A 21,552-nucleotide genomic window follows, 5' to 3' on the forward strand; every position below is an offset into this window, starting at 1 on the left:
AATTCATAGGCCTAATTAATATTAAGAATTCATTATATAACAAAAACAACAATAATAGCCTAATAATAATAATACAAATGTTGTTGTTGTTATTAAAATAACGAATACACATGACGTTATAACCCATGGAAACTTACATTATTTATTTCTTTATTTATTTAATGTGTATTAATACCATTAGTAGGCTACTTCATAAAATGAATTCATTATTATTATAATATCATATCACTCAGTTATTTTGCTCATTTTTAATTCTATTATAAAGTTAGTTGTCCCTTTGTTACAGTACGTTTGCAGCGCTGTAGTTTTGTGATTGTCATTCCCAGACACTAGAGGGCGATACAGCGCTGCTCTTTCTATTTTAAAAACAGAGGGAAGAAACTCGCGACAAAGTAGCGTCAAATGACTTTGAACTTTGAGCACATCATCGATAGCATTTCTTCTAAGTTGTTTTTGTAAATAATGTAAATGATGAACCGGAATATGGCTAATTTTAGCACACCTATCTCCGTGGTGTCAGGTGTAACTGTGCTGTATCTCTTTTACACTTCTCACGTCTCGTTTAAAACTCACACAGTCTTTGACGCCCAGAAACATTTGCCAGGTTCAGTTTACCTCATGACCAGATACATTTATCAATCTCTCCGCAAGAAACGAGGAACAATGAGGAAAAACAAAGACAAAGACACAAGCGACGAGCTTGTTTTTACTTTGGTCAACTGCAGGTAAGTTGACTTAAAGAAACTTTAAGTGAATGTATATGATTAGTTAAAATCTATGTTTACTGTACATGCAATACAATATATTAAAATCTTTATTGTTTATACACTTTATTTTTTATTTACAAACTAAATGGAAATACTGTGTATTTTGATGGCCACTCATTATATGTTAATGAGTGTTAATTCTGAAGTGTTTTCCAGTTGTCAGTTGTTGTGGATGTGTCTGTAGGTATGATGCGGTGTCTTTGAGGAGGTTCTGCAGTGTTTCGGGTTATGGTTGGGACTATCCTGACAGTGTCTTCAGAGACGTTCCCTTGTGCTACCCTGAGTTTCTCTTCACCAGACTTCTTACTATGATTGTGTGCTCAGAGAGATTCAGACTCAGCCCTTTGGGTAAGATCTTCTGGCCCTTTTCAGCACATGGGTCGAGCACAACCCCATCAACAAATAGAAAGAACATAATCCGAATCAGTCCTACTGATCTTCATATCAAATCCTGCTACTGAATTTATTTGTTCAAAAATGTATTTTTCTGCTCAAATTTGATTTCATTCATAGATGATTTTTATTTAACCTCTATATGATACAAATTCAATAATAATTCCCTTAGAATTCTAAAATTACATTTTCGCAAATCAGTCAGCGTATACTATTTTACAGTCAGCTGGTCATTATAACAGAATAAACGGCAATTTGACATATGAAAATATTGTACAAGAAATATTTGTGACAAGAATGCCTTTACTGACCAATCAGAATCAAATAGTCCAGAGAGATGTGGAGAAATATTATATATCTGTTAATAACAGATATATAAAAACTTCTATATCTTTTAAATTAAATGTTCCCTTCTGTTGGAATGACCTCCCCAACTCAATCCGAGCAGCTGAGTCCTTAGCCATCTTCAAGAATCGGATTAAAACTCATCTCTTCCATCTTTATTTGACCCTCTAACTTTAGCACTCACTTTTCTAATTCTATTCTTAAAAAAAATCTAACTACCTTTCTAATCTTTTTGAATTCTGTCCATTTTCTTTTCATTTATTATACAATTATTAAAAAAAGACCTCTAACACTAGCTTGCTCTATTCTTTTTCTATTCTATCTGTTTTATTTTTATTAATTATATTATTTAAAAGCCCTTGCTATGTGTTCTGCTTAAGCTAACTGAGACTTGTTATAGCACTTATATATCATTGCTCTTTTTGTTGTTTTTGATTGCTTCCATTGTCTTCATTTGTTAGTCGCTTCAGATAAAAGCGTCTGCTAAATGAATAAATGTAAATGTAATAAACTTACAGAATCCAGATCAATTAATGATCTATTAATACATATCTAAAAAATATATACATATTTTTTAATGCTAAAGGCACATCACCCAAGAGATGTGAATAAATATGATTATACATTTGATTATTGGTGTTCATATGCATGACAATTAAATGTGCTATACCTAGTGTAGTAGTTAATATTTCTGAATTAGTTGCAATTTTTATATATTTTAACATAAAAATTTTTTTAAAATTTTTTGTTGTTTTTGTAATTTTTATAGTTTGTTTATATAGTTTTTTTTTATTTCAGTTTTAATTTTTGTTAATTTAGTGCAAGTTAAACTAATGAAAATGTTGCCTGGGCTACAAGCTGGAATTTAAAACAAATCTTTATTATATTTTATTATATATTTTATTTGAGATAATATTTACTTCATTTAAAGTAATGAAAATGTTTTTATGGTTTTTGTTTTAGTACACTATAGTAACCCTGGTTATGCCCCAGTGATGGCCATTAAAAGGGGAATCACTGCTCCTTCTGCAGGTCTGATGAGCGTCTGTGAGAGTGTGCGTCTGAGCGATGCCTTGGATGAGCTGAAGAGAGGGATGTTCTCCCTGCAGGCCAGAGTGCTGGAGTACAGGACTGTTAGAGCTGGAGTGGAGGTGGATCTCGCTTTGACTGCGTCTAGAGATCAGCAGACCGTTTGGAGCAGCACACTGACTCTACTCTCTCCTAACAATACACACAGACCTGATGCTCAGCCTGGCTTAGAGATCACCCATGGTAAGGGACCCAACTGAAGGCATATCAGTGGCTGTGAGGAGCTGCTTTTGCATGTCCTAATGCAGGACGGACGCTTTCATCAGACATGTTCATTTACTGTGTGAGCTGAGCCAGTGTCTTTTTCCAGATCCAGTCTCGGAGAGATGCATCACCCTGGCTGTTCCTTGGTCCTCAGGTGTGAGGAACACCTGGGTGTTCGGTGACCTTTGCCCTCTGCCTGTGTTTGTTTGGCTGGGCTTTGCCCGTCCCTCCACCCACCCGCTGTGGATGTTCTCCAGGTGCATGGCAGAAATGGAGAAACACAAAGGTAAGTAATGTTTAAAGTAGGGTTGTGCCGATAGATGATAGTATCGTGAATCGATGAAAGCAGATTTCTCTGTCGATAGTCAAGACGATATTAGGCTCATTCTCCTATTAATGTATTAAATTATTAGAATAATAATAACTTTTTTTGGGCGGCCCATTATAATTTGGCTATCAAACTGCCCAGCTATTTCACTTCAGTACTGCATTTCACACACACACACACACACACACACACAAATACACACACACAAACACGCGCTCCCGCAAATGAGGATTAGAGCCTCGCTGCATCTCATTTCGGAGTCTGCATCCTCCAGACGTCGCATTCGAAGGCTGCATACGTCATTTTGGCTGTCTTATTTAAGAAAAGTAACCATAATAAAACTGACTGTTATTCCTTGTGAGTTTTAAAATACTATAATTTCTTTTTTACTTTGCAATTTAACGGTTATTTTCTTAAATGAGACTTCCCCGATGACGTATGCAGCCTTAAAATGTAACCTCTGGAGGACACAGCCTTCTAAATGAGACACAGCTCCTGAAGTCGGTGAAGAAGTCACCATCCACAAACAGACGTACATCGTCTGCAGATATAAGGTATATCATTGCACTTTAACAAGTAATCTGAACAGCTTATATATGTGCAATATTTTAAAGAGCCCTTGCTAACTGAGTTTAATGCCACAATTATGTTAGAATGCGTCTCATTCTTGTTTCTGTGGCGGTGCGTCAGACTCGTCATGAGGCGTGCTGTCCGGAGCGCTGTATGACTGATGCATCAGTTCAATTCAACTTTACTTCAAATATATGAACTTACCTGTTCTGAAAACTTTATATTTAATGTGTTCGTTTATGTCCAATATTAGTGTTAAACTATTGGACTTTAAATGAAATCTACTATTGATTTTCACCGTTGACTGATTTTGCAAAACATTGACTGATAACTTCTGTGCGCAGATGCGGCAAATTTGTCACCGGACGCACGATATGACAGTTACATCAGAGTGTATATGAACTAGCTGTTTTAAATACAGTATTTTTATATTTAACGTTAGTTTATCAGTATGTTTGAACATTTATTTTTTTGGATTAATGGTGAATCCATAGGCTCTCTCTCACGCACCTGCGCAGTTTAAAACACCAAATAGTTGTGTTCTGACAAGAACAAAGATTCTCTCTCTTGCTCCACCCATGCATGATAATATCGTGTATCGTCGATCTCATGGGCTGACGATATGACAATTTGAAAAATGACCATATCGCCCAACACTAGTTTAAAGGCCTTTTCACAACAACAGCAACATGACAAAAAACACTTCATCACGCAGATTTCTTTGTAGGTCCTTAGGAATACATGCTTGAATGTATGATGTCTTTCACACCAAAAATTAGCATTGTGTAAATTGTTCCTCTCAGAATTATTAATAATAAAAATTATATATAAATTATTAATTATTAATATTATTTTATTAATATGTATAATTATATTTATTAATAAATAGTATATTAAAATATACTACTATATATATCAATGTATTGCAATGTATTGCATAAATTTACATAATTATATAAATATATATTTTTCATACAATATTTAGTTACATGTAATTTATATATATATATATATATATATATATATATATATATATATATATATATATATACATATAGTATGTGTATATATAACATACTGTATATAATATAATGTTATATAATTTGTTATATAATCATTTTATAAATAATTATTTATATTTATAATAATTGTTACACTAAATTATATATATATATGTGTGTGTGTGTATATATATATATATATATATATATATATATACATATATACATATATATACACATATATACATATATATACATACACATATGTACATACATATATATGTGTATATATATGTGTGTGTATATATGTATATGTGTGTGTGTGTGTGTGTGTGTATGTATGTATATGTAATTATTTTAAAAGTGTCTCAGATCATCTCTCATTTCATCAGTCATTTTATCCTGTTTTTTTTTTTTGTAGGAGTTGAAGTGGTGAGAGCTCCTCTGACTGTGTCAGTCTGTTACAAACAGACGGTGTCTTTACCGAGGAAAGTCAATATCAGAGTCAGTGAAAACACTAGTGTAACCTCAAGCACAGCATTATTTTCATTGGAAGACCACAGAACCAGGACACTGTACCTCACAGGACAGATAAAACGACAGACAAGCAAGAAAGCAGAATGATGGTGATGTAATCCTGACAGATAGGATACGAAGCACTCAACAGCGGCCATCACAAACACTGGTCTCAGCCCGAAACCTGAAATACAAGGGGCCTAGGAAATTATGCTCCTATTAAATGGTGCCATAGTATATGAAGATGATATTTGTAATGTCTACTTTAAGACATTCAAGGGGACTTATCATGGAGAACGGGAATCCTCTTGCTCTATTGAACTGAAGGAATCAATGTCCTGTGTAGACAGACTCGGGTCAAAACACTTACTCCTCAGTCTACTCTTACAGATACTGTATAATAATTTGCATATAAATTCATATTCTTTATTCAGGAACTTGACCGACTCTGATGAGCTGCAGCAGAGGTTAGTCAATCATAACATCAGCCATTTACACACCGAAGCCTAATAAATACAGAATCAGAACTGCCTGATTATTCCTAAGGATTGGAGAGAGGTTTAAAAATGGTCTCGTAACTAAATAAAAGGTTTTTTGTGCAAGGAAACACGCTACAAAAGTGGTAAATATTTCTCATATTAATAAGGTTATCTTCTATACTTTAGCTTTTAATTCACTATTGTATAATACATAATCCATTGTAGATGTGCAGTCAAATCACTTTTAATCAGTGTCTGTGTCAGGAGGGAAGGAGATTGAGTGGAGGGCCGTTTCTCATCAATATTTCAGTCTCTCCCCTCTTTCCTCACTCTTTCCTTTCCCTTTGCATGCACACACACGTGTGTAAGTGCTCCATGTGTATTATTTATTAGTATGTTCAGCGCATGAGGAGGGGTTTCTCACAAAAACTGCTTTCAGAACAATTTAACGTGTGTGTGTGTGTGTGTATACACACAGAATATAAAGTATACAATATAAATATATTTTATATATTATCCCAGTAAATTGACCTTGTTCGCACTAAAACATTTAGTTAAAAAATACTTAATTATAATGAGGAGTTATCGATGGTAATTGTGTATATATATATATATATATATATATATATATGTATGTATGCATATAGTAAATTCTTGACTGTATACAGTATAAAAAACTGTTCAAATAGCTTGTCTAAAACGGCTGTGTAGTGACTTGTGTAGTTATATCCTAATAGACATCATTAATTTATAAAGGCCTGATTCTGTCGTGTGTAAAGTGCAGTCATGTGTAATCAGTGTGTTTGGAGCGGTGAGTACAAGAGCTGCTGTGATCAAAGAGCAAAATAAAAGCGTAAGTACAATATCGTCTATTAAGCTTTTGGTAAAACTCCACTATTTTATTTTTAAAGAGAATAAGGCTACTTTCTGTAGTTTGTGCTGAGTTGTTTGCATCTAAACGCTTGATATCCAGATGTGATCCTCACGAGTGACAGCCGCTCCCGATAGAATCTCTTTCTTCTTCTGAAAATGTCTTGAAGTCTCTTGGGAACGTTGAGTTATTTTTGCCGCTTTTAAAGGCTTCATGTCTTTATTTGTCCTGTTGGAGAGTGCTGGGGAAAAAACTGCCCACCTCCCATTTTCATTCCCTCATCCACTCCTGTTTCTTCATCTTTCTGTTCTCTCAGTTTTGTAAAGCATTTTCTGGTTGGGTGTTTTGCGTTACTTTCTTGTATGCAACATCTGGCGCATTAATGGTGCTGAATCTGTGGATACTAAAAGTAAAAGGATGCTGACGTATTAGTGTGGTAAACGAAGGGCAAAAGGTTAATTCCTCTGTGGTAATCCTAAATTCTTAGAGGATTTAGAGGAGATTTAATTTATTTTGTTTTCTTGGCAGTACAGATGTGTGAGTGCCATGGTCACCAAAGACAACGCTAACTCTGGTGAGTAAAAAATGATTTCAGCACACTGTAAATTAACAAAAGCATGTAATAATGTATCACATCAATAACACTGATAAAAGATGTTTCTAAAGCAGCAAATCAGCATATTAGAATGACTTTTGAGGGATCATGTGACTGAGTAATGATCTTGAAAATTCAGCTTTGCATCACAGGAATTAAGTATGCATGAAAATTTCATAGCAGGGTTTTTTTTTGCATGTGCAGTTTTTTTTTAAAATAAAATGTATACTCCCTCTTTTATTGTCCTAGGCTCTGGTGGAAAGACAACCTGTGTGAAGAAACAAAAGTGTATGATGAACAATTCTCAAAAGGCTGGGGTACTTTACAGGGACCCACAGATGACTATATTTGAACCCGAACTGACCCTAGAGGTCACGGCTGCTGATGATGGAAGGAAAACGAATCCGGTCGCAGTGAACGGTGTTATAGAAACGACTGCTAATGAACAGACGTGTAACGTACGGAGTGTTTCCAATCTCCAGAATCTGAAAGAGATGCAATATCTGCACCACGAGACTGAGGACAGTCTAATCGATCCATCACTGGACATGGACAAGTCATCTCTCATGGGTTTCGTCGACTCCAGTAACCTGGAGAGCTCAGAGGATGTTCAGACCGTCCCGTGCATCCATGTGGACGTTAAAACGAATGTGGTGCTGATCGATGAGGATGATGATGATATGTCTCTAAGGGAGAGGACAGTGACGGATGTGTCCACTGCGGACGGGAATGCGGCTGAGCTTGTGTGCGGGCGGCTCCAGTCAATCTCATCTGACTCCACCCACTCTTTATGTGATGGGCGGAGTCTAGAGCAAGTCTCGACCATTGAAACACCTCAAGAGAAACAGGAGCCGCCCAAAAAACACAAACGCGCTTGCTGCCTCTGTGTTATCATTTAATGTTTCTCAGAAAAAGGGCCAAGATTATACACTTTTCCAGAAATTTCTTTTTCATGACCATTTTTAACTCTCTCTCTGACCCTTAGAATTAAATAATCTTATACCTGACATGGAAATTATTTAATGTGACATATTTCCAAGTGAAAGAATATTTGATGGGTGTGGGGGTGGGTGGGAAGGACATTTCAAAGTTAGTCAGAGTTTCTTAAACCAAAAAACAGTCATAATTAAGTGTCATGACCATTTATAACACTTTCTGACCCATGCAAGTTTATTTTGCTACTGTCCTTTTTATGGAATTGTTTCACCACAGACTAAAAAGAAATAAAAAAAGGTAATTTGCAAGTTTTTATCTCAAATTTCATTGAGTTTATATCATAATTGTGTGGGGGGGGGAAATCTGTGGTGCAAAATTCGTTTTAAAGTTAAAAAAAAAACACTTTCTGTAATGTGACATTAGTGAATGAGTCACATAATGAGGAAAAAAGCCAGGGAAGAACTTGACTGTACTCTGTTCATCGTGACAATTCTTATGTCAAAAGAGAAAGCAACTTACAAAAACAATATGTCTTCTGTCAGAGTAAAGACACGTTCACACCAATGACGAGAATTATAAAAGATAACTATAAAGTTTTAATAATTGTTTCATTGAACAGCATTTGTATGAAATTGAAATTCCAAAACATTATAAATGTCTTTACTGTCACTTTTGATCAAATTAATGTGTCCTAGCTGAATAAAAGCATTTATTTCTTTAAAAGAAAATATCTTACTGACACAGAAATTTGAAGGAAATTTTTGTTGCCAGCATACAACAAAGCATAGTACTGCATATGAAATATTGTGTCCTACAGTGCAGTGCATGCAATTTGTCCTTCCTTTGCCAGTGTGATAAATGAGCCCAAAGTAATATTTTTACATTTTTTGACAGATTTTTTTATTGGCGTTCCAAGACTTTTTACACACAATACTTTAATGCATAATTGGTTTAAAATTATAAACTAACCGTTTCTAATGTGTTTAGTTATCTTGCATGTAATTATTACATTGCAATATTACATACTACTTTTGGAAACCTCTAGCATACAGCATTCTGTTTTACATACAGGAACTATTCAGTCTATACCGTGCTGTATTAATGCACTAATATTGCATTTAGAACACAGACTAGCATCTCTTTTTCATTTTCTATAATGCTACATTTTCTGTACAGTGCTCATGAGCTGCATCTCTTCATACGGCTACAGTGGTGTCTGTTATGTTTGAATAAAAGCTATTAATATGTTCACAGCTCTTGCTCTTGTGTCTCTCCTGTCTTAGAATTATAGTCATGTGCACTACAGGTGGAGGAAATGGTTTCTCTCTCACTGGAGGTTTCCGGATGACTTGAGAGAGGGTGTGTTTTGTTGGGAGGGGTTATCATGTGTGTGTGTGTGTGTGTGTGTGTAAGGAGGGTGATAGGGCAGAAAATGCTTATCTTTAACTAGCCACCCTCCAGAGCTGGCACTGTAAATGTGTCACGCATATGTGCTCAGAAGTGTATTTACTCGTCTTGACCTTATGAATGTTATTGTTGTTCTTTAGAATAATTGTAAAAAGCACTTCATTTGTTTTATTTGAAGTAGGTTATAATTTTGTGCTTCGGAAATTTTGTGGACCAGAACCCAAAAAAGGTAAGACAATTCATAATTTGTCTGTTTAATTTATACTTTTTATAACCTATATTTCATTTTTTGAAAGGCCTATATATATACTTTTTTTTAATTATTATGTTAATAATATTTTTAAATAGCATAATGATCTTTTTTATAGATAGCTCATCAGCGGAAATGAATGATGGGTGTATTCACAGCAGTTTGGCAGCCTTTATAAACAACAACCAAAAATAGCCATAATCAGCATGTGGCCAGTGAAGCGTCAGTTTCTGTGGCCATAAGAATGAGCAGGTTCCCTCTCATCATACAGAGAGACATTTAACTGAATGTGTCAGCGCTGATGATAACACACGTTCATTACAAACCACACAGAAAGCTGAGAGGAGATGTGCTTGACCTCAACTAACTCATTCACCACTATCAACAGAGTTCAGAATGGAGGAGGAGGGTCTTTAAGGGGAAATTAGGAGAAATGTGGAACAGAACAGTGATATTTTGAGTGTGCCAGAACAGATGAGAGAAAAACAGCGATGACTGTCATACAAGTAACCTTATGCTTTCTGATGATTCAAAGCCTCTTTAAAGGTCAGTATCAAACAATTAATCACAATTTGCTAAAATATTTTTAAATACACAGTCATAAGAGATTGGAATAAAATTATATAATCCTTGAAATAGTACAACTACTGATTGACAAAATACTTTTGCTTTTTATTTTTACATTATATATTTTTATTACAAATTATATTATAGGAATAACTATATATATATATATATATATATATATATGTTACAACTTGTATAAACATCTCAGTTGTGAATTATATATATAAATATATAAACAGTGATATGAATACATAAATATTATAATATAATATTATATTATATTATTAAAAAATATACTATTTAAAATATTTTAAAATTATAAACATCTATAACATTTTAGAAGTTTGCATGTCAACTTTCTCATTTCAAAATGGAATTTCTCGGAAATTACAGTAAATCCCAGATTTTTAAAAAAAATTGATATACATAGTAATACGAATACTTAAATGTAATACATTGCACATATATGAATAAGAATGTAACATGCATTTAAATAATTGTAAATCTAACATGTTAGATGCATGCATCCCGGTGTTCTCAATTTAAATGTGAAATGTTAATCCAGGTTTTTCACTCTTCTCCTCAGACATAAGGGTGAAGGCAGACACAGTGGATGTTTGTGGCTCTTGCCATCGAAACGCCACCTGTGATGATAAAACTGACGGATCAGGGGGGAAAGTGTGCAACTGCATGTATGGATTTGTGGGCAACGGCAGAACTTACTGCCAAGGTTTGATTATCCTGAGAGCTGTTTAATAGCTGAGCATACCTTTTTGATTGATCAACTTATATTTTATATTTGTTTTAATGCAGATAAAGATGAGTGTCAGCTTGGTAAAATCTGTGGCGATCACACCAAGTGTCACAACACGTACGGCAGCTATTACTGCACCTGTCTCACAGGCTACAGCCCATCCAATCACATGAGCACATTCATACCCAATGATGGAACGTACTGCCATGGTGAGCTTTCATTTCAGTAAATGAATGCATTTGTAGCTCCAGCACGTCTTCCCCATAATGTTGTTGTTTTCTGACTGAAACACAGGAGGTGCAGAGATGTTGCAGGAAGGGTGTGAACATGGTTTTGCAAGTGATATATCCTGAATGGCTTCATTTGTTAACAAGTTCTGCAAAACATATTGCGCAAATGTGGCTAAACAATGTTAAATGGGAGTTTCTTCGAGAGGAATGTGTGAAGGTACAAGAAAACACTAAAAACTGACAAATTTACGTCACGGCACAATAAAATAGTCATTTAAACTAATCACTGCCACATTTTCTTACATATTTAAAACAGTTATCCTGTATTGCTTGCACTTTATTCTCATAATCTTAGATTTATTGAGTGATTTATTTTTAAACGGCATCATAAAAGATCCTGTTCTGGGGATTTCAGTAGAAAATATGCAAGCAGCAATTATGTGTTGGAGCCAAGCCCAACAACCACTTAACGTTGAAATGACTGAAATGGTGATTCCAATTGGCAAAGTGTTCAAAAGAATTGCTAACAAAAAACTATTTTTCACATTTCTTGACCAGTAGGTGGCACTTTTCAGAAACTATGCATATAACCTCAGATCATGCTTGTGATGACAGAGTACCAAATTTTCTTATCTGATGTCCACTTTTGTGTAGACACCACCAAATTTGTGAAACAATTTATCTGGAACAATTTTGAATATCAAAAAAAAAAAAAAAAAAAAATCCACTTTCTTTCTGCTCAGACTCATATAAATTTCGATGTAATAAAAAAAACTTTTTGTAGCGCCTTCAAAGCCATGGTATTCATGACATTTTGTAACAGTGTGCCAGTGCATTCATAAACTATAGCATTTTACGACAAAATTTTAAATGGTCGAGCATTGGAAAATTAGGTATCAAGCAAAAAATTGGCATGTAGAAATAATCTAAAGAGAATAGTCTCATTATTAGAATTAGTCCATCAATTATTCACCCTAAAGACATCCTGGGTATATATGACTTTCTGCTTTCAGATGAATCCAGTCGGAGTTATATAAAAACTTTTCTTTGATCTGTTTCTGTTTAATGGCACTCAGTGGGTGTTGCAAGCATCAGTCAAAAGGAAGTGAAATAAAAAGCGCCCATCCATTTTAAATGGCTCCGGGGAGTGAACAAAGGCCTCCTGTAGCGAATCAATTCGTTTTTGCGTGAACTAAACCTTTAAGTCATGAGCAAAAAATGAGACAAAGGCCTCCTGTAGCGAATCAGTTCATTTTTGGGTGAATTAAACCTTTAAGTTATGAGTAAAAAATGATTTTGCATACCTTATGACCAGTCGGTGGTGCTGTGCCAAAAAATTAGCAGGTTCCTTTTGGTTGTGGTTATTATAAGACACAACAATTTTGGTTTAAATATATTAAAACATTGCATAGATGTAGCCTCAATTCCACTTTTTTTCACAATCACCGTAAAATTTGTGAAATAATTTTTCAGGAGTGATTTTAAATATAGAAAAAAATAGAACTTTTATCGGTTCATGAAAATCTGAGTAAAATTTGGGAAAGATTGTACAAAATTTGTAGGAGAAGTGTAAAAACACATTTTGTCAGGTGGAAATCATAAACATTACGCAATTAGACTCTGCATGAGCTCCTGTGTAGTGCTCAGCCCCTAATAATATTGAACGATGTGGTTTTTGTGTGTAGATATAGACGAGTGTGGTGTGCAGGGGGTCTGTGGGGAAGGAGGTCTCTGTCACAACACAGAGGGAGATTTCACATGCTCCTGTCAGACAGGTTACACAGTCCAGAATGGGTCAGAACCCTTTAATCCAAACCGGGATGCAGCTTACTGCAAGGGTAAGAACAGAGCCATTGCACTTTACATAAATAAAACCTCTATAGAAATATCACTTCATTTACAAGCACATTCTGTGTTTTAGTCACGTCATTAAATGTTTCATAATATTACAGCTGTAAAATACACACACACACACACACACACACACACACACACACACATATATATATATATATATATTATTATTATTAACGGTGCTTGCTTAAGAGATTAATTTTACTTCAGATAGCGTGGCTTTTTGAGGAAAGGTGTGCTTTTTTCACTGAATAAAACAGATTTGCAAAACAGAGGAGGGACCACTGATCTATATATATCTATATATGATATCTCTATTATAGATCAATGGGAGGGACTTGAAATATTTAGACTAGATACCAAAGTATATAGACATTTTGCTTGCCATCCATCTAGTAATGCTTTAGTAACTATCCAGATCACCTGAGTAACCCCAAATTACACACAAGCATGTGTGTTTGTGTTTAATTTTAAAATGAATGTTAAATTCTATTGAAGTAACGGATCTGTTTTTGTGTGCATGTTTTCTGTAGAGATAGACTGTGGGTCTCCTCCATCAGTCCTCCACGCTGAGCAGCTCTCCCCGACGATCACACTCTACAACAGTGAACTCCAGTACGGCTGCAGGGAGGGATTTCAGTGGAAGGGAGGACAGAATTCTTCAGTCTGTGGTCTGGATGGAAAGTGGCATGGACCCAGTCTGGTCTGCGAAGGTAAAGTTTACGTTCGTGCTAATCAGTCTGCCAGATCTTGAATTAAGTGCAATGCACTACAGTCAACATGAAATTATATTCACCACTCATTTTGTTTCCATAATGTGATTTCATCATGCACACACACAAATGCAGGGCTGGATTTTACCCCTTTTGCACATACATTTTTACTGTCACCTGCCTGACAAATTGTAATCAATTTTTTACGTAGAAGTGGACTGTGGACAGCCTCATGTTTATCCTCAGTCAAAAACGGTTTGGAATAACATCTCACGTATGGGATCATTGGCGCTGTATGTGTGTGAGCCACATTTTTATAACAGTGGGCGTGAGAATGTATCCGTATGTTCTGCTTGTGGGACATGGAGCCGTCCTGACTTCCAGTGTGAAGGTATCTGCTTCTGTTTATTATGCGCACAGAAATATGATGCTGATTCTGCAAAGAATCTGTTGAGATTGTGTTTGTGTGTGTGTAGAGATACTGTGTGGTTCTCCTCCGGTCCTGCCTCACTCAGTGTTATTCTGGAACGGTGTCAGTAAGATTGGTTCTGTGGCTCTGTATGACTGTGATGTTGGATATAGCAGTTTGGATACAGGAAATATGTCTGTGTGTGAAAGTGACGGTCAGTGGAGTAACCCAGACTATTCTTGTGAAGGTACAGAAAATTGTCTCCATTTTTTTTAATGACTGAAGAAATGTTTTTAAGTTATAATTCGAAAATGCAAAAAAACGTCAATATGTATTCATTGTGTCATTCCAAACCTGTATGAATTTCTTCCCTACACTCTTAAAAATAAAGGTTTTAAGAGCGAGGTTTTCACAGCGATGCCACAGAACAACCATTTTTGGTTCACCAAAGAACCTTTTAGTAAACAGTTCTTAAAATAACCTTTTTTTCTTGATGTAAATAACATTTTAATAATCTAAAGAACCCTTTCCACCATAAAGAACCTTTTGTCTAATAGTAAGGTTCCATGGATGTTAAAGGTTCTTCGTGAAACCATAGATGGCAATAAATAATTTTTTTTTTAAGACTGTAGAACTCAAAATAAGTTATTTTTCAAAATATCCTCACTATTTTTGTCCATACAATGAAAGTCAATGACTGTCAAGCTGAAAAATGACAAAATGCACCAAACAATTATCATAAAATTAGTCCTTAAAACTCTTTTTGCTGTATTCCAGAATCTATATTCCAAATCTTCTTAAGACACGATTCTGCAAATCTGCAAATACAAAAAAACAGACCATTTTGTTTTGAGATTAAGAATTTTTGAGATTTTTATTAATTCATCATTACATCACTTACTTACGAATGGATCTTATGCAGTGAATGGGTGCCATCAGAATGAGAGTCCAAACAGTAAAACTGAGGCCAAAACATGTTGCTATGACTTGAGTATATTCAGAAAAGTCCTGAAGCTGGTTGCCTCAAGTCTTTGATCTTTCCCGACTTCAGCTTTTTCCCAGTGCACAATTTCCACCTTAAGCAACATAAATCCTCTTTATACTGCCATGATTCAGTTGTAACTATTGTCATGCCATTTCCTTCTCAACAGAGATTGTGTGTGGGGAGCCAGCTTTACTGCCCCTCACTGTACAAATATGGAATGGCAGAGTCACATTTAACAGCACTGTAACATATCACTGCAAACACGGTTACTATGCTAAACAAGGACTTAATATATCTGTGTGTGCTGAAAACGGTAACTGGACAAAACCAACTCTGTTGTGCGAAGGTAATTGTTTACATATATATTTTTCAACTCAAAGTAAACTTTTCATTTTTAAATAAATGACTTTGTATGTAATGTGTGAAGTGAAGACATTTTCAAGGTTTTTGTTGTTTCTCAGAGGTGAACTGTGGAGTACCGCCCCCTCTCCCCCTCTCTGTTATGATATGGACAGGAGACACTAAAGTTGGATCTAGTATGTCTTATAAGTGCATTGAGGGATTTCATAATGTTAGGGAAGAAGATACCTCAGTTTGCGATTCAGAGGGAAACTGGAGTCATCCTGATTTTCTGTGTCAAGGTATATTTTTATGCATTTTTCCCCTTTTTGACATGTTTTCTCTCTTTATTTTGTAAATGGGTCATTCTCATGAAACTGTGCCATTTTAGTTCAATTTTAATTCAGTTTAGTTCAACAACATTGTGAATGTTAAAAGCTTTTTAGTTATAAAACAAACTCAGTTCAAATATGAAGCTGCTCTAAAGATTATAATAGTGTGATTATTCAGCTCGTCCTTTTATTTATTTTTATTTTATTTTTGTGAATGCTTCATGCATTTTCAGAAAAAATACAAATATTATAAAATTAGAGGATGTCACATCATGCTGTTTTTTTTGGGGGGGGGGGGGGGGGAGCTTTTGATATTATAGGTGTATCCTTTCTGACTGAATCGTCACACAATAATTGAAATTAGCTGAAAATGTACTCACCTGTAGTGTATCCAAGATGTAGATGAGTTTGTTTCTTCATCAGAACAGATTTGGAGAAATTTAGCTTTACATCACTTGCTCACCACTGGATCCTCTGCAGTGAATGGGTGCCGTCAGAATGAGAGTCTAAACAGCTGATAAAAATATCACTGTGAGTAATCCCATAACTCTAGTCCGTCATTTATTGTTCGGTGAGGAAAAATGCTGCATGTTTAAAATAAATAAATTCATCATAAAGATTTTAGGTTGAAACCATCACTTTCTGGCCAAAATACATGTCCATAATCCATAATGATGTTTCCTGCGGTGAAAAGGTCTGTCCCCTGTTGTCCACTCACATCACAATCCAGCAACATATTTTTTATTTGGTTTGTAAGAAGTCCTTAATCTGCATATTTCTCACATGATTCAGATGAGATGACTTTTTTACTGGAGAACGCAATATTATGGTTTATAAAAGCAATGATTATTCTGTTTTTTTTTTTTTTTTTTTTTTACAAACACATAGTTTTTCACTTGACAAGACCTTAATTGATGGACTGGAGTGGTATGGATTATTGTGATGTATTTATCAGCTCTCATTCTGACGGCACCCATTCACTGCAGAGGATCTATTGGTGAGCAAGTGAAGCAATGCTACATTTCTCCAAATCTGTTCTGATGAAGAAACAAACTGAGTAGGCGAGTACATTTTCAGCACATTTAAATTTTGGTCTAACTACTCCTTTAACGTAGACTGACCATTTCCTGAGAATGACGCATGTGCTGTTTCATTTCTGTTCTCTTTAATAAGCTGATAATATGTATGCACATGTACAGTGTGTCTGTATGTGTGTTTGTTTAGAAGTAGACTGTGGCGTCCATGTCTCACTACCTCACTCAGTTGTGTTGTGGAATAACGGCTCCAGTCTGGGCTCTGTGGCCCTCTATGTGTGTGAAGCTGGATATCGCACTGTGGGTGAAGGAAATGTGTCATTCTGTAACTCAGATGCAAAGTGGAGCAAAGTTAACATGAGATGTGAAGGTACTGACAACATTCTGAATGTCATTCAAAATTATGACTTTTTTTTTTTTTCGTGGAATGCAACATATAAGCTGTTTTACACTTTAAGGTCATCAAACATACAGTAGTATCAGTTCAGGAATAAAGAGTGTGCAGCCCTTTTTTTTTTTTTTTTTACAGTGGTCTTTATTTCTAATGTTTACACTGGTCCCATTGAACAGAGATAAACTGTGGGCCTCCCCCAGAATTCCCACTAACAGATATACACTGGAACAAAGCATCTACATTGGGCAGTGTGGTTCAGTACAAATGTAAATATAGACTCAAACAGGAGGGTGACAAAAACATGACAACATGTACATCAGAAGGAACATGGGAAAAGGTGTCTGTAACATGTACAGGTAAACTGAACCATATTCCTGCTTTAATGACGTACACTATGTTCAAAAGTCTGAGGTCAGTAAGATTGTTTTAAAGACTTTCAAAATAAATTAATACTATTATTTTGCACGGATGCATTAAATTGATAAAAAAAGACATTGATAATATAACAAAGTTTTCTATTTTAAATAAATGCATTCAAACAAATGGTTATTTTGAATAGATTCCACAAAAATATGATGTAGCAAAACTGTTTTCAACATTGATAATAATAGAGGGATCATGTGACACTGAAGACAGAATTGTCATGTGACAATTTCAATAAACTGGCATTTTAAATATATTCAGAAAAATGTAAATAATAAAAATGTAAATAATAAAAATGTAATAATTATTCACAATATTCCTGTATTTACTGTATTTTTAATCAAATAAATGCAGTGTTATATTTATACTCATGATATAGGAGTCAAGGTGTGCTATATGAACTTTAAAATTACCCCTTTTTTATAACAATGTTGAATCAACACAAACTCAGCACAACTGAAAAACAAAAAAACTAAAATGATAGGTTCGTAAGAAAAAAGGTCCAACAAAACTGTCAAGTACAAAAATGTAAAAAGATGCAATCCTGCACACTATCAACCCTTGCTTAATATTGAAGTTTCAATCTATTTATAATAATGGTAAAAAGGAGCAGTAGTCTTTTTTTAGTAGTTAAGAGGATAAGGTGTATGCCTATCCATACACAGACAGGAATAACCCTACAGCAAAACAGTTTGAAAATGAATTACAATGAATTACAATTAAAATAACAGAACAAATTGAAGTGCTTATATTTTGTAACAAATGTTCTATACTCAGATTCAAAAATCTGTCATGTTCTGTCTATAGCACATTGTGGTCCTGCTCCGGAGGTGCCACACGCAGAGGTAGCATGGGACAACAGCACTGCAGTGATCCACCGCTGTGTTAAAGGACACTACAGACACACAGGAAGTGACATTTCAATATGTGACATCACAGGAAAGTGGCAGATCGCCACCCTGCATTGCAAAGGTACACATCCTCACTGTTCAGCAGCACAGTGGGATACTGAAGCACAGTCTCAGAAGTGTGTATGCCAGCATGAAGTCTGGTCAATTTGTACTGTATCTAATTTTGTGTTACAGAGTTGAAACTGACAATTAACGATCTGGTGCTGATTAGTGAAAGATGCCTGCGCTGGAATGCAGAGGATGAGGGTTACAGGGAGAAATACACAGTGTGTTCATTTATTAATGCAATCTAGCTATTTCTTTGCACAAGTTTTCTTCTTTAATCATAAATGAGGTTATGGATCTCATCACAGGTGACATTCGTTGGATTGCGAGACTTTGAGCAGCTGTTCAGTGACAGGAGGAAAAAGATCTTCAGTTCCTCTGCCCTGTGGCCTGTTCTGTGTTTGAATCTCTTGCCTGCCACAAACTACACCATAACCATTACAGCCGAGTCCACACGAGCCACGTCTACAGTTACAGCAAACACTAGCTTACCAGGTACAAAACAAAAGCTGCTTTCATCCTTGCGCTGAAAACGTCAGTATTTACAATTCATTTTTACTTGTAACATTTCTGATCGAAACAGGAAAATCAGTGAAAAATATTCAGTGCTAGTCAAGTTTATCAAGATATAATGCTATGTTTCAGTTTATAATGTTGTTGCTTATACATATGCATTACATTAACTACCATTAAATTACTCAAATGTGACCCTGGAGTAAAAAACCAGTCTTAAGTCGCTGGGGTATATTTGTAGCAATAGCCAAAAATACATTGTATGGGTCAAAATGATAGATTTTTCTTTTAATGTGAAAAATCATTAGGATATTAAGTAAAGATCATGTTCCATGAAGATATTTTGTAAATTTCTACTACTGTAAATATATTGAAACTTAATTTTTGTATATGCATGGCTAAGAACTTAATTTGTACAACTTTAAATATTTCAATTTCAATATTCAACTCAATATTTAAATTTGCCACCTCAGATTCCAGATTTTTAAATAGTTATATCTCGGCCAAATATTGTCAGATCCTAATAAACCATACATCAATGGGAAGTTTATTTCTTCAGCTTTCATATGATATATAAATCTCAATTTCGAAAAATGTATCCTCATGAGTGGTTTTGTGGTCTATGGTCATAAATTACTTGCCTAATAAAATGCATATCCGTGTTCATTCTTATATTTTCTGTTTTTAGTAGTAAATCTTTTATTATTTTTTGTGTTTTTATTTTTTTTATATTTCATCATTTTATTTTATTATTTTTCGACATGTCTATATTTTATCTCAGTTATTTTAATTCGTCAAGTTAAAATTAAACTTTTTATAAACAACACTTGCATTAAAACAGTTGGGTTTATGAGTCCTTTACATGATGCTTACAGATTTCCAAAACAATAAAACTATTGATACTGTCTACTTTTATAGTGACTTGCACACTGTGTTTCTCGTGCTCTTTTAGTTCCATCCACCCCAGAAATCAAATATAGTGAGGTAGAGGCTTCATTGCCCACTCTGAAATTACGGAGATCCACCAGCACACTTGACTCAATATGGTAAAGACGTTTAACATCTCTTTACATAAACAGTTAATTAACAGTGAGATCAGATTGAAATTGATCCCTGCTGCATCATGCCGAATATATCAACTGTATTCAGTTGCTGTGAATGATTTTGTGTGTGTGTGTGTGTGTGTGTGTGTTCAGTATGTACCAGGTGTTTGTGATACCAGTCGAGGGTGTAATGCTGTTTGACTGCAGCTCGTCTGAAAGTCCACGGTTCTTTGCGCAGCAGAGATGTGACAGAGGCTACATTACGGCCCAGATACAGCTCAGTGGTCTGGCAACAGAGATCAATTTCACCATAGGGGATCAGCAGCTGTATGGAGACTTCTTCAATGCACCTCTGGAAAATGGAAAAGACTATTACTTCATCCTCCGCACTGTGTGTCAGTGGGGAAAGGTGGGTTGATGTCTTTAAAAGACCTGTAAAATGAGTGCATTTAATACTTTTTTGATAGGTTCTCTAATTTCTCTCTGTGTGTTTTCTTTGGTAGTCTAGAACACAGTCCTGTGTGATCTGGGCTAAAGCCAGAGGTAAAGATTATAAGTCTATCACTGATTTATACCACCTGAAAAAAAAAAAAGAAAAGAAAAAGACAACATGATGTGGTTTGATATAAACCATTTCTCTTCTGAATTTAGGAACATCCTACATCATGAAGCTGTCTGCTCTTGCAACTGTTGGATCCATAAGTGCTCTTGGCTCAGTCATCGTCATGGGATACTGTTACAGATGGTGAGACTGCATTGTGTTTTATTTTTATTAATTGACTGGATGAAAACGTTGTGCTTTATGTCTTGTTAGCACTTTCACATTTTTATTGTTTTTTTTTTTCCTACAGGTACTGTAAAAAGTCAAGTCCCAGATTTCTTTCGGTGCCAATCTTAACATCTTACACTGATTGATTTGTTCTGAAATAAAGCCAATCTGTTTGTAAAACTGACGAGTCAAGTTGTGTCGTTATTCAGAAACATCCTGCAATAGTATTGCTGAATTTTTTTATTATAATGAAAACAACTAAAACACTTGAGAAAAAAAGTACAAATAAATCAAGAAAAATTCTAATTTTAATTAACAGCTGCAAGCAGCATTCATCATGATCCAAGCATCAATAATCTGTCCTTTAGATGGCAGTGCACTACCACGATTCTTCAGTTTGACAATGAAATGGTGTGTCTCGAATATTAAACTATTAGTAAATGCTTAGTAAATAGTACATGCTTTCAATTGTTAAAAAATGCATAA

General features: G+C 35.0%; 3 protein-coding genes across 6 annotated transcripts; all 3 read left to right on the forward strand.

Annotated features, from left to right (window-relative positions):
- The first annotated feature begins 325 nt into the window (after positions 1 to 325).
- Positions 326 to 5,361, forward strand: si:ch211-12e13.1 (uncharacterized). Its single transcript, XM_059549046.1, has 5 exons — positions 326 to 725; positions 952 to 1,115; positions 2,538 to 2,777; positions 2,905 to 3,084; positions 5,119 to 5,361. Exons 1-5 carry the CDS (start codon positions 469 to 471, stop codon positions 5,319 to 5,321), a joined length of 1,044 nt encoding a protein of 347 aa, XP_059405029.1. The 5' UTR covers positions 326 to 468; the 3' UTR covers positions 5,322 to 5,361.
- Positions 5,362 to 6,328: 967 nt separating this feature from the next.
- Positions 6,329 to 8,448, forward strand: si:ch211-12e13.12 (paralemmin-2). Its single transcript, XM_059549048.1, has 2 exons — positions 6,329 to 7,137; positions 7,408 to 8,448. The coding sequence occupies exons 1-2, from the start codon at positions 7,110 to 7,112 to the stop codon at positions 8,055 to 8,057; spliced, it is 678 nt and encodes a 225-aa protein (XP_059405031.1). The 5' UTR covers positions 6,329 to 7,109; the 3' UTR covers positions 8,058 to 8,448.
- A 1,078-nt stretch (positions 8,449 to 9,526) lies between these two features.
- On the forward strand, positions 9,527 to 21,250 carry susd1 (sushi domain containing 1). Of its 4 annotated transcripts, none has more exons than XM_059549523.1 (20): positions 9,528 to 9,730; positions 9,870 to 10,297; positions 10,905 to 11,048; positions 11,132 to 11,281; positions 12,988 to 13,140; positions 13,690 to 13,869; positions 14,081 to 14,260; positions 14,346 to 14,525; positions 15,430 to 15,609; positions 15,725 to 15,904; positions 17,159 to 17,338; positions 17,539 to 17,718; positions 18,593 to 18,757; positions 18,871 to 18,962; positions 19,050 to 19,236; positions 20,207 to 20,300; positions 20,451 to 20,706; positions 20,801 to 20,840; positions 20,949 to 21,042; positions 21,149 to 21,250. In XM_059549523.1, exons 2-20 carry the CDS (start codon positions 10,243 to 10,245, stop codon positions 21,210 to 21,212), a joined length of 2,754 nt encoding a protein of 917 aa, XP_059405506.1. In that variant the 5' UTR covers positions 9,528 to 9,730; positions 9,870 to 10,242; the 3' UTR covers positions 21,213 to 21,250. The 4 variants fall into 4 exon arrangements, with proteins under 4 accessions (XP_059405508.1, XP_059405506.1, XP_059405507.1 ...); XM_059549524.1 differs by having other exon boundaries at positions 10,140 to 10,297; XM_059549525.1 differs by lacking the exon at positions 17,539 to 17,718 and having other exon boundaries at positions 9,527 to 9,730.
- Positions 21,251 to 21,552: the final 302 nt, after the last annotated feature.

The sequence above is a fragment of the Carassius carassius genome, chromosome 5 (genome assembly GCF_963082965.1).
Source record: "Carassius carassius chromosome 5, fCarCar2.1, whole genome shotgun sequence".
In the NCBI taxonomy this organism is placed as follows: domain Eukaryota; kingdom Metazoa; phylum Chordata; class Actinopteri; order Cypriniformes; family Cyprinidae; genus Carassius; species Carassius carassius.